Raw genomic sequence first — 12148 nt, 5'->3', positions numbered from 1 at the left:
GGATGGGAGCATATGTTGCTCTAGAACCTGGATATACCTTTCAGCATTGATGGCATCTTTCCAGATGTGTAAGCTGCCCATGCCACGCGGACTAATGCAACCCCATACCATCAGAGATGCAGGCTTCTGAACTGAGCGCTGATAACAACTTGGGTCGTCCTTCTCCTCTTTAGTCCGAATGACACGGCGTCCCTGATTTCCATAAAGAACTTCACATTATAATTCGTCTGACCACAGAACAGTTTTCCACTTTGCCACAGTCCATTTTAAATGAGCCTTGGCCCAGAGAAGACGTCTGCGCTTCTGGATCATGTTTAGATACGGCTTCTTCTTGAACTATAGAGTTTTAGCTGGCAACGGCGGATGGCACGGTGAATTGTGTTCACAGATAATGTTCTCTGGAAATATTCCTGAGCCCATTTTGTGGTTTCCAATACAGAAGCATGCCTGTATGTGATGCAGTGCCGTCTAAGGGCCCGAAGATCACGGGCACCCAGTATGGTTTTCCCGCCTTGACCCTTACGCACAGAGATTCTTCCAGATTCTCTGTATCTTTTGATGATGATGATAATGGGTTCAAACTCTTTGCAGTTTTACACTGTCGAACTCCTTTCTGATATTGCTCCACTATTTGTCGGCGCAGAATTAAGGGGATTGGTGATCCTGTTCCCATCTTTACACCTGAGAGCCGCTGCCACTCCAAGATGCTCTTTTTATACCCAGTCATGTTAATGACCTATTGCCAATTGACCTAATGAGTTGCAATTTGGTCCTCCAGCTGTTCCTTTTTTTGTACCTTTAACTTTTCCAGCCTCTTGTTGCCCCTGTCCCAACTTTTTTGAGATGTGTTGCTGTCATGAAATTTCAAATGAGCCAATATTTGGCATGAAATTTCAAAATGTCTCACTTTCGACATTTGATATGTTGTCCTATGTTCTATTGTGAATACAATATCAGTTTTTGAGATTTGTAAATTATTGCATTCCGTTTTTATTTACAATTTGTACTTTGTCCCAACTTTTTTGGAATCGGGGTTGTACATATCTGTGAGTGGCAAAAGTATGTGAACTTTCAGTATCTGGTGTGACCCCCTTGTGCAGCAATAACTGCAACTAAACGTTTCCGGTAACCGTTGATCAGTCCTGCACACCAGCTGGGAGGAATTTTAGCCCATTCCTCCGTACAGAACAGCTTCAACTCTGGGATGTTGGTGGGTTTCCTCACATGAACTGCTCACTTCAGGTCCTTCCACAACATTTCGATTGGATTAAGGTCAGGACTTTGACTTGGCCATTCCAAAACATTAACTTTTTTTTTAACCATTCTTTGGTAGAACGACTTGTGTGATTAGGGTTGTTGTCTTGCTGCATGACCCACCTTCTCTTGAGATTCAGTTCATGGGCAGATGTCCTTACATTTTCCTTTAGAATTCACTGGTATAATTCAGAATTCATTGTTCCATCAATGACTGCAAGCTGTCCTGACCCAGATGCAGCAAAACAGGCCCAAACCATGATACTACCACCACCATGTTTCACAGGGATAAGGTTCTTATGCTGGAATGCAATGTTTTCCTTTCTCCAAACACAGTGCTTCTCATTTAAACCAAAAAGTTCTATTTTGGTCTCATCCGTCCACAAAACATTTTTCCAATAGCTTTCTGGTTTGTCCACATGATCTTTAGCAAACTTCAGACGAGCAGCAATGTTCTTTTTGGAGAGCAGTGGCTTTCTCCTTGCAACCCTGCCATACACACCATTGTTGTTCAGTTTTCTTGATGGTGGAGTCATGAACATTAACATTAGCCAATGTGAGAGAGGCCTTCAGTTGCTTAGAAGTTCCCCTGGGGTCCTTTGTGACCTCGCCGACTATTACACGCCTTGCTCTTGGAGTGATCTTTGTTGGTTGACCACTCTTGGGGAGGGGAACAATGGTCTTGAATTTCCTCCATTTGTACACAATCTGTCTGACTGTGGATTGGTGGAGTCCAAACTCTTTAGAGATGGTTTTGTAACCTTTTCCAGCCTGATGAGCATCAACAACGCTTTTTCTGAGGTCCTCAGAAATCCCCTTTGTTCGTGCCATGATACACTTCCACAAACACGTGTTGTGAAGATCAGACTTTGATAGATCCCTGTTCTTTAAATAAAACAGGGTGCCCACTCACACCTGATTGTCATCCCATTGATTGAAAACACCTGACTCTAATTTCACCTTCAAATTAACTGCTAATCCTAGAGGTTCACATACTTTTGCCACTCACAGATATGTAATATTGGATCATTTTCCTCAATAAATAAATGACCAAGTATAATATTTTTGTCTCATTTGTTTAACTGGGTTCTCTTTATCTACTTTTAGGACTTGTGTGAAAATCTGATGCTGTTCTAGGTCACATTTATGCAGAAATATATAGAAAATTCTAAAGGGTTCACAAACTTTCAAGCACCACTGTACAGTAGCATGATTTTAAGATGAAAATTAAGCATCATTAAAATCGTATATGACTTGTGTGGAATTATCTAGGAGTGTAATCTTGAGGTAATAGTTGTATACTACGCTGAAATGGAGGAGGTGGTCACAGTGTTCATAACAAGATTCTGTATGAATAGTTAACTTTTGTGTTACTTTGGAAGTCAAACTTTTCTGTTCGCTTGTAGTTCACAAGTTGTAACACAATGTTTGTCTGTCTGCTAGAATCCATGGAAAAGCAGTTCGCAAAGAATGCCAAGTATAATTACAGTGTAATTTTAGTCAGGAATTAACTTTATTTATTTATTTTTGCATTTAACAACACATCTGAGGGAAATGTTGATATTCTCAGCAATTTTGACTGGTCTCCATGGTTACTGTGTAATTTATTCTCTTTATAACCAGCTGAAAATCTCGATGCTAGTTAGCGGAGTCATTGGTCTCAGCCATTAGCTTCCATGTTTACTGTCCCCTGTGTCCTAGTTGGCTAACGCCATTTTTATTGTGCATCATGCGTTTTAAAAGCATGTATACACAAGTTTCTAAATTTCAATGAACTAATTATTTACAGGCAAAACTCAAGGCAGAACTGCTCTCCGTGTGTTTGACTTCCCTGTTGTATTGTAAAAGCCTGTTTAAATATGATGTAAGTGTTGAAAGCGAGGAGTGCATCATAAATAAAATTACGGTTAGGAATATCTGCTGTGTTTCTTCTGAGCCATACCATTTTGACCATTTAATAAATTTAGAGTGGCTCCTAATGGCTTTCCATGAACATATTACCCTTTCACTATCTCAGCTGATTGACTCATTATCTCTAAGACACACATTAGTATTTTCCTAATTGTCCATTAGACTAAAAACCCAGCTTTGTGCCTTGGATTAGTTAGCTCCTCTTAGTGTTATAGAGGTGTGCATTAATGGAATATTCTGGATGTTATGAATTGTTCTCCAGTCCCTTGAGTAAGTAAAATTTATTATTATTTTTAAATATAGACCTGCTTAATGCTTATTCCAGGTCTGAATCGCACAGCCTTGTTTAAGGCTCTCGGTGTCTCAGGATCCGGTTCAGATGTAAAGGTGTGTGTGTGTGTGTGTGTGTGTTTTAAAATCCACAGTGATTTTGACTCGCTGGATGAGAAGGACGTGCAGAAGAATAACCAATTGGCTTTTGATGTGGCTGAGAAGGAGTTTGGGATTTCGCCCATTATGACAGGAAAAGAGATGTCTGTTGTAGTGGAGCCTGACAAGCTCTCCATGGTCATGTACCTCAGCCAGTTCTACGAGATGTTCAAGGACACAGTGCCCCCTGGTGGTGAGTAGTGGTGTGCTTGTGTTCATTCATAATGATCTTCAGTATGGCGTTTCAATCTGTTTGCTTCTTTACAACTAAATGGAAATAATTAATTTTTAGATGCTTTAATTTACAACTCTTTGTCCTTTCTTGAAGCCATGTAGAAAACAATCTGGACCTTCATTTTATTTATGTCACAGCATTGTTTGATTTCTCAGTTCTGATTGATTGGAAGGTGTTGATTCCTTTTCTGCAACGGCAGCTCTGATAGCTTTAACACACACGTGTGTGTGTGTGTGTGTGTGTGTGTGTGTGTGTATATATATAATATATAATATGCATGCTTGTTCTTGTTTCTATAGTTGGCATTTCTATAACTAACTAATAGATAATATAGAGATGTTTATGGTGGAAACGCCACACAAATGGGTTAAAAATGTGTATAAATTATGATATGGTGAAGTTTTCTGTGAGACTAAGGGGAACTGTTAGGGCCTTTTAGGCTTTCGGATATAGATGAAAGTCTTCCGGGTTTACCCGGAAATCCGGATATTTGACAAAACTCTTGAAAATCTCCGGTTTCCCGAATGGAGAAATGTATTTTTCGGATTTTTCGCGTTCCTAGACGCGGCGTAATACTTCGCATCGTCCTTGCCTGGGCGCGATCCTTAAATAGCCCAAATATAGTTCATTGATTAAAGACAGGTGTTCTTTGTTAACGGCGCGCGTGCCGGAGCTTGTTAGGCGAGCGCGCCCAAGGCACGCCTTCATGTGCACGAGCTAAGGCGTGCAGGACTGACACCGTTTTGCGCAAGCGCAACACAATCGCACTAGAAAGCATGTTCAAGCTGCCAGTGTAGCTGCAGTCTCTTTAGTTGCGAATTACGAGTATTTCCTCGTGTGTTAATAATTCGCCATGTCAAAACAAGCAAAACTTTCCTCCTTCTTTTGACGTGAAGAGAGGTAAGCAATTTATTATATATATTTTTTCCATCAAAGTTGCATTTTGTGGCTTCAAAGCTAAGTTTTAGTGCCGTTTCTAGAACACAACATCAAGAAAACGTGGAAGAAACAGCAATAATGGAAGAGCCGGTTTCTAAGCTGCCTAAAACTAGCAATGGTAATTATTTTTTGTTCCATAATGCACTCAGGCTGCCAGTCAGTGTGACCACACACACACACACACACACACACACACACACACACACACACACACACCCTGAAAAATCCTAGCTACGCCCCTGATTTACATGAGAAATTTGGTCTTCATTGGTGTGTTTAAATTTACAGACAGTACGAACTAATGTAAACAATTGGCTTCAACTCGCATAAGTATGAATTGGAAATGTTTCGTTCACTTTCGCTTCTGCAAACGCACAACTCTGCTAAAAGATTGATAAACGAGGCTCAATGTCCCCAACATTGAAACCTGAAAGCTTTAGAAACTCTAACAGACCTTTACTTTTTAACAGTACTGTTTTGGGATTTTGCTGAGTTTACCTTCAACTGTCTGATTTTTTTCAAAGTAATGAACTGTGTAGCAGGAAAATCACCGCGTTTTCTAAATGCACTCCTGAAAATTACTCATTAACTAGGGGAATTAAATTTGATATTTTCGACATGTTAATCACTAATGTACATGAAAGAAAAAGGCTTAAAAGTTATAACTTGTTTTAGTGAAAATAAGTACTAAAATGCACTAGAATGCAGGATTTTGTGTGTTTTGTTATTAAAATTTTTTCGGGGGATGTTGCCTCCCCCCCCAAAAAAAAATCTTAGTTAGACTTTAATTTGACTCTTTGCTCCACTTTCATCTCTATTTGGAGACGGTCCAAACAAATCAGCGTTTCAAATGTTATATTTAATTTCTTTCATTCTTTAATTTGTTTCATCATTTTTATTATAATTATTCTCTTCTAATTTTAATTTGGTCTCATTTTCTATCAGATTTGCTTCAGAAATGAAAGGGTCACTGTTCTGAAAACATTAAAATAGAGTTATCCAATGAGATTTTTCTTGCCTCTAGGCTGAGAAGAGTTTAGAGCTGGCTCACTCCTTGGTTAAGACTTCATTGCCGGGACAGAAGGCCATGGCAGTATATGTTTATGTAAGAAGTGACAGATGAATTAACCAATCAGATTTTGATTTATAGCGGGAGGGACCAGAAATTTATCACCCTAAGCCTTCTCAAAGGCTAACGCGAGCATAACTGCAACTCTGCGCCGTCAGTGCAGCAGTGACGTCACCTTCCAGCCAGTGTAGCATTCATCAGTAGTGTTAGCGAATGCTAATAAAGCAGTCAAGTCAGTGCTATCGAGACCAAGTAGCACAGGCTAACGACCGAGAAATTAAGATTTGTCTCCAGACTCTTCTTCCATGCACGCTTGCCACAGTATTTTTCACTCAGACTTAAGTATTCATCCCTTGCAAAATCCTTTGCCATGTTGCTTTTTTGGTGTGTCTGTCTAAGTGTTGGCTGAGCTCAAGTCCCAACTCTATATTAGTAATGGTTCACCACTGCCGTGAGAAGATCTTTATTTTGCGTTTTTGTAATAAGTCTCCAGAGATCATTCACTGGAACAGTCAGAGGTAAAGCTGTAACTTTGATGTTTTCTGGCACAGGGAAGTCTTCAGGACAAAGGGCTTTGCAGTTTCTCAGTAATAATGACAGACTGTTTGCAGGTGTTGTGGGTGGGTGTTGTGTGGGTTTTTTTTTTTTTTGGTGTCTCATGATGAATAGCAGAATACAGACATAGATGAATATGTACTACCATATTTCAACCCTTGTGTGTGGTCCTGCTGGAATGTGAACCTTCGTCCCAGTCTCAAACCTCTGGCTGATTCAAACAGGTTTTCCTCACAACTGCCCTGTATTTAGTGCCATCCATCTTTCCTTCAGTCCTGACCAGCTTTCCTGTCCCTGCAGATGAAAAATATCCCCACAGCATGATGCTGCCACCACCATGCTTCACTGTATGAATGGTGTTCTCAGGGTGTTGGGTTTGCACCACACATGGCGTTTCCCACGATGGCCAAAAAGTTCAATTTTAGTCTCATTTGACCAGAGAATCTTCTTCCATGTGTTTGGGGAGTCTGCCACATGCTGTTGGGCAAACTCCAAACGTGTTTTCTTAAGCAATGACTTTTTTTTTTTTTTTTTCTGGCCACTCTTCCATAAAGCCCAGCTTTGTGGCATGTACAACTTAAAGTGGTCCTCTGGACAGATACTCCCATCTCTGCAGTGGACCTTTGCAGCTCCTTCAGTGTTATCTTTGGTGTCTTTTGTTGCATCTCTGATTAATGTCCTCCTTGCCCGGTCTGTGAGTTTTGGTGGGCGGCCTTCTCTTGTCAGGTTTGTACTGGTGCCATATTCTTTCCATTTTGTTATAATGGATTTAATGGTGCTCCCTGGAATATTCGGAGTTTGGGATTTTTTTTTATAACCCAACCCTGATCCATACTTCACAACTTTGTCTCTGACCTGTTTGGAGTGCTCTTTGGTTTTCTTGTTGCTTGCTTAGTCATGTTGCAGAGTCAGGGTCCTTTGAGAACAGGTTGATTTTTATACAGATATCATGTGACACTTGATTGCACACAGGTGGATCTTAATCCTTTTACTCTCATAGGGACCTATGCAAGGTCTGATTATCCTCCCAACTCCTATTTACTTACTGCCGTGCCAATCCTGTACTTTGGCCTAGATTTTCCCGGCAAAGTAATTAGGACTTGGGTTGTTGCCTGTGTAAAACTACAGAACAGCTGGGCCTGATAAGCTGTCAACATCTAGTAATTGGAAGTGGTCATGCATTACTAGGGAAAAGCACTGAAGTACTGGGGGTACCCACATGTGTCTGTCTGCTTTTAATGCAGTGTCTCCTGAGGGTCTGAAGATCACAGGCATCTAATGTCAGTTTTCAGCCTTGTCTCTTGTCTACAGAGATTTCTCCAGATTCTCTGAATCCTTTAATGATATTATGGACCATAGATGATGTGTTCCCCAAATTCTTTGCAATTTTACATTGAGGAACATTATTCTTAAATTGTTGCACTGTTTGCCCATCTGGTTTTTCACTGAGTGGTGAACCCATCCCCATCTTTACTTCTGAGCTATTCAGCCTCACTGGGATGTTCTTCCCCATTCATGTTACTGACCTGTTGCGAATTAACCAAATTATTATTATTTTTATCATTACACAACTTTTTCAGTCTTTTGTTGCCCCGTCCCAACTTTTTTTTGAAATGTGTTGCTGACATCAATGTCAAAATGAGCATATATTTTTCAAAAAACAAATGAAATTTCTCAGTTTCAACATTTCATATGTTGTCTTTGTACTATTTTCAATGAAATATAGGGTTTCCATGACTTGTAAATCGTCATATTCTGTATTTATTTATGTTTTACACAGTGTCACAACTTTTTTGGAATTGGGGTTGTAAATAGTTGCTGGGGGTGGTCCCAGCTTTAGTGGAGCAAGTAAATAGGTACTGGGAGTGGTGCAAAAAAAAATAGCACTAGGGCATGGTCTGTGTTGAAATTTAGCAATATTACATTGCATCTGGCTGCTGTCTACTGAAAGAATTAGGACTTGGGAGCAGTCAAGATGTTCGTGATTCGAAAGCAGACACATAAGCAGGAATTGGCAGCAGAGTTAGATTCCTTTCAGAGTGATGGGGGGACGACTGTTTTGCCCCTTGGCCCCTAAGGGTAGGGGAGGTCTGAAATGTGCATGATGCTCCCTATCACTCACCCTTTCCCTGACACCTATGTAAACAATTCGCTGCTTGACCTCCCGACCCCAGGGGAAGTCGGGTTTCAATCACTGCCATCAGTAAATGCAATTAAGAGCTGGGTTAAATCGAGCATGCCAAGCTCTGCAGACGAAATAGGATCTGGTAATAAGAGACTACGTTAATCATGGGCAAGTGGACATGAGGTAAAGTAATTCAGACCTGGGCTATATTTGTTTTAATCAACTAATTGTGACCTATGAAGTGAATTGGTTGGACCAGCTCTTATTTTGGGGTTTCATATGAAAGGGGGTGAAATACCTATGAACACTCAGATTTCTGTTTTTTCATCTTATTGTTTGTGTCACAATAAAACAACAATTTGCACCTTTAAAGTGGTAGGCATGTTGTGTAAATCAAATGGTGCCATCCCCTCAAAAATCCATTTTAATTCTAGCTTGTAATGCAACAAAACAGGACAAATATCAAGGGGGATGAATACTTTTGCAAGACTTAAATCGTAACACATACGTGTTTATCATAATGTCCTTAAAGATCATGATATTTTTGTCACATCATCTAACCCTAGACAAAAGGCACAAGGCTTTCTCATGGAAGGGTTGTGTCTGGGAGCGATGTCCCACTGAAGAGAGCGAGTTCCCTCAAATACCTCCGTCACTGCCTGAGGCATGTGAAACCTAGTGAGCATGTAAAATCCATCAACCAGCTGTTTTGTTTGTTTGTTTTTTGTTTTTAATGACTGGTATAATCTAAGTGATAACAGGAATGGACTTATTTTGCAAGTGTTCTACAACATTAACTTCCGGTCGATGCCAGTGTGGCAACAGGACCATAGATAACGCCATGCTCCTCCGTCAGACATACATGCTTCCAATTCAGCAGTGTTTTCGAACCCAGTGTGTCTCAGCAGTGCATCAACAAAGATAGCAGCTGGTTGGCCTGTGCTGAGATGGCTGTGTGAAGGATCCCATATTATTGTGTGATGAGCAGGCGAGGATTTACACTACCGTTCAAAAGTTTGGGGTCACCCAGACAATTTTGTGTTTTCCATGAAAAGTCACACTTTTATTTACCACCATAAGTTGTAAAATGAATAGAAAATAGAGTCAAGACATTTTTCTGGCCATTTTGAGCATTTAATCGACCCCACAAATGTGATGCTCCAGAAACTCAATCTGCTCAAAGGAAGGTCAGTTTTATAGCTTCTCTAAAGAGCTCAACTGTTTTCAGCTGTGCTAACATGATTGTACAAGGGTTTTCTAATCATCCATTAGCCTTCTGAGGCAATAAGCAAACACATTGTACCATTAGAACACTGGAGTGAGAGTTGCTGGAAATGGGCCTCTATACACCTATGGAGATATTGCACCAAAAACCAGACATTTGCAGCTAGAATAGTCATTTACCACATTAGCGATGTATAGAGTGTATTTCTGATTAGTTTAAAGTGATCTCCATTGAAAAGAACAGTGCTTTTCTTTCAAAAATAAGGACATTTCAAAGTGACCCCAAACTTTTGAACGGTAGTGTATCTCTAAAAGTGTGGCCAGCTAACTTTAGGCGTCTGATTCTGCAGATGTGTGAAATGTGGCTCAGATATCCATAGAGCTTTTTACTGGAGATTCTTGTCTGCCAATCAATATTGTAGAGCTTTCTTAGCATACGCGTATATGTCCTGTCTAGAGATTTTTCCTCAGCTTTGGTCAATGATCATGCGTCACATCCATATAGCAAAATAGATTCGATAGTTGCTCTGAAGTACCGTAATTTTAGGTGTTCAGATAAATCACTATATTGTCTCTTAAACGCCCTTAGTCTCGATGCTTATGGCACCAAGCTATGCGGGGGACTCGATGTGTCATGGTTCCGAGGCTCTTACTTGTAGGGAGTCCAACTGAAGGACAGTAACTGTAGCGAGTTTCGGCCGGCTACAGGCTAAATCTTCACATGGGACTGATTCACTGGCAGTATATTCAGTAAACTATTTACCATTAGAAGGCATGATGGTGAATCAGGTCTTGTTGCAGTCATCAACAAACTGGTCTTCTGGAACAAGCTGGATCGAGTTCATTTAATGGAATGGGAAGTCGTCCTGAGTTAGTCTGGGTAATGCCTGAATCCATCCAAGGGCTGCGACGTTGATGTTGTGAATGAATAGGTGACGACAAACTAACCTGTCGAACAGCCACCGTCACATGCTGTTCATCTGAACAAGATGTCGATGGAGAGCATTCGCTCTGAGAGAGCATTGCATAGAGGTGTAGCACTGCCCAGCGCACCTTGAAGTTTTATGGCTACTGGGAGGATTATGGATAACATTAAATGTAACTGTAAATGGATAAAAAGTATGGCATATTTTTAAATAAAACAATTCTAAGTCTTCGCTGTGTTAGAAGAGCAATAAAATGCTTCAGGATGTGCTGTTGAAGGAAAATAATCAACTATCACACCAATCTACTATTGATTGATTTCCCCATAAAGCTTGTGCTTTATTCCTTTATCAGACATCATTCTAGATGCTATACAGAGTCCTTGGAATAATGTACAGCATTTTGGACACAACTAAACGTTTTATTCTTATTTACAGCTCCCTATAAATGTTTTTTAGATTTTACAATCATTCTGCAAATTGGATTTTACATTGAAAGCATTGATTCCCAATGTAGTTTGTCTTGACAGTCAATATTGCCAGCAACAACCGCTCCTTGGAGAGGAATAAAAATGTATTTAGCCCAATTAAATGGTTTATAGCTCTTTTAGAAGGGTTTTCCTTTGTTTTAGAAAACCACAACCTTAGTCCAGAGGAAAAGGCTGCTCTGATCGCCAGCACCAAGTCTCCAATCTCCTTCCTCAGCAAACTGGGTCAGAGCATCAACATCTCAAGGAAACGCAACCCCAAGGTGCGGTACTCCTGCCCTGCATTGTGTCAGGATGACCACCAGCGTTCAATGGCAATATTAAATGAGCCACGTATTTTCTAAGCTCTTAATCATGGCTGTACTCTTTAGCAGGATAAGAAGGAGAAGGAGCTTGACGGATTGGGGAAGAGGAGAAAGACGAGTCAAGCTGGCCACTCTGAAGATGTAAGTGTATACCTCTGACCTAGCATTTAATGATTGCAGTATGGATTGTTGTAGCTCAGTTTCTAACGATTATTGATCGTGGTTAAGGAGGAGCCCCAGCGGCCGGTGCGTGACGAGCGACCTTTTGTAGCCACGGCTTTAATGGAGCGTAAGGTGGACACCAGTGCAGCGGCTAACAACAACAAGGTGAAGTCCATGGCCACTCAGCTGCTAGCCAAGTTTGAGGAGAATGCTCCGGTACAGTCGACTGGACTCAAAAGACAGGTAGGCCAGAGTCTGAGTGATGGTTTAATAAGGATTCTGTAAGAGTGTGGCAATAACGACGAATTCACTCATTGGTATTGCTGTGCAGGATGGTTCTACACTGTGTACGGAGCCATTCCAATGGCTTTTCTTCTTGAATTAGGGGGTGTTTATATGTATACATGTGTATCGGAGTAACTCATTATTATTTTTATTTATTTATTTGGACGATGATTTGTGTCGTATTGCTAATGAAGGTTTTATTCCCAACATAAATGAAATGAGTAATGAAGATTTCGGAGATAGA

General features: G+C 40.5%; 1 protein-coding gene across 17 annotated transcripts in view; it reads left to right on the top strand.

Annotated features, from left to right (window-relative positions):
• Positions 1-12148, top strand: part of mical3a (microtubule associated monooxygenase, calponin and LIM domain containing 3a) — a 307065-nt gene that overhangs the window by 174169 nt on the left and 120748 nt on the right. For 13 of the 17 annotated variants that reach the window (XM_060923703.1, XM_060923711.1, XM_060923710.1 and 10 more), the window contains 4 exons: positions 3591-3787; positions 11297-11415; positions 11524-11598; positions 11686-11862. In XM_060923703.1, coding sequence (XP_060779686.1) covers positions 3591-3787; positions 11297-11415; positions 11524-11598; positions 11686-11862 — 568 coding nt within the window. The remainder of the gene's footprint in view (positions 1-3590; positions 3788-11296; positions 11416-11523; positions 11599-11685; positions 11863-12148) is intronic. The other 4 variants (XM_060923715.1, XM_060923719.1, XM_060923712.1 and 1 more) reach the window with 1 other exon arrangement.

Source organism: Neoarius graeffei, chromosome 6, assembly GCF_027579695.1.
Source record: "Neoarius graeffei isolate fNeoGra1 chromosome 6, fNeoGra1.pri, whole genome shotgun sequence".
Lineage (NCBI taxonomy): Eukaryota > Metazoa > Chordata > Actinopteri > Siluriformes > Ariidae > Neoarius > Neoarius graeffei.
This window is presented reverse-complemented; position numbering and strand designations above follow the sequence as displayed.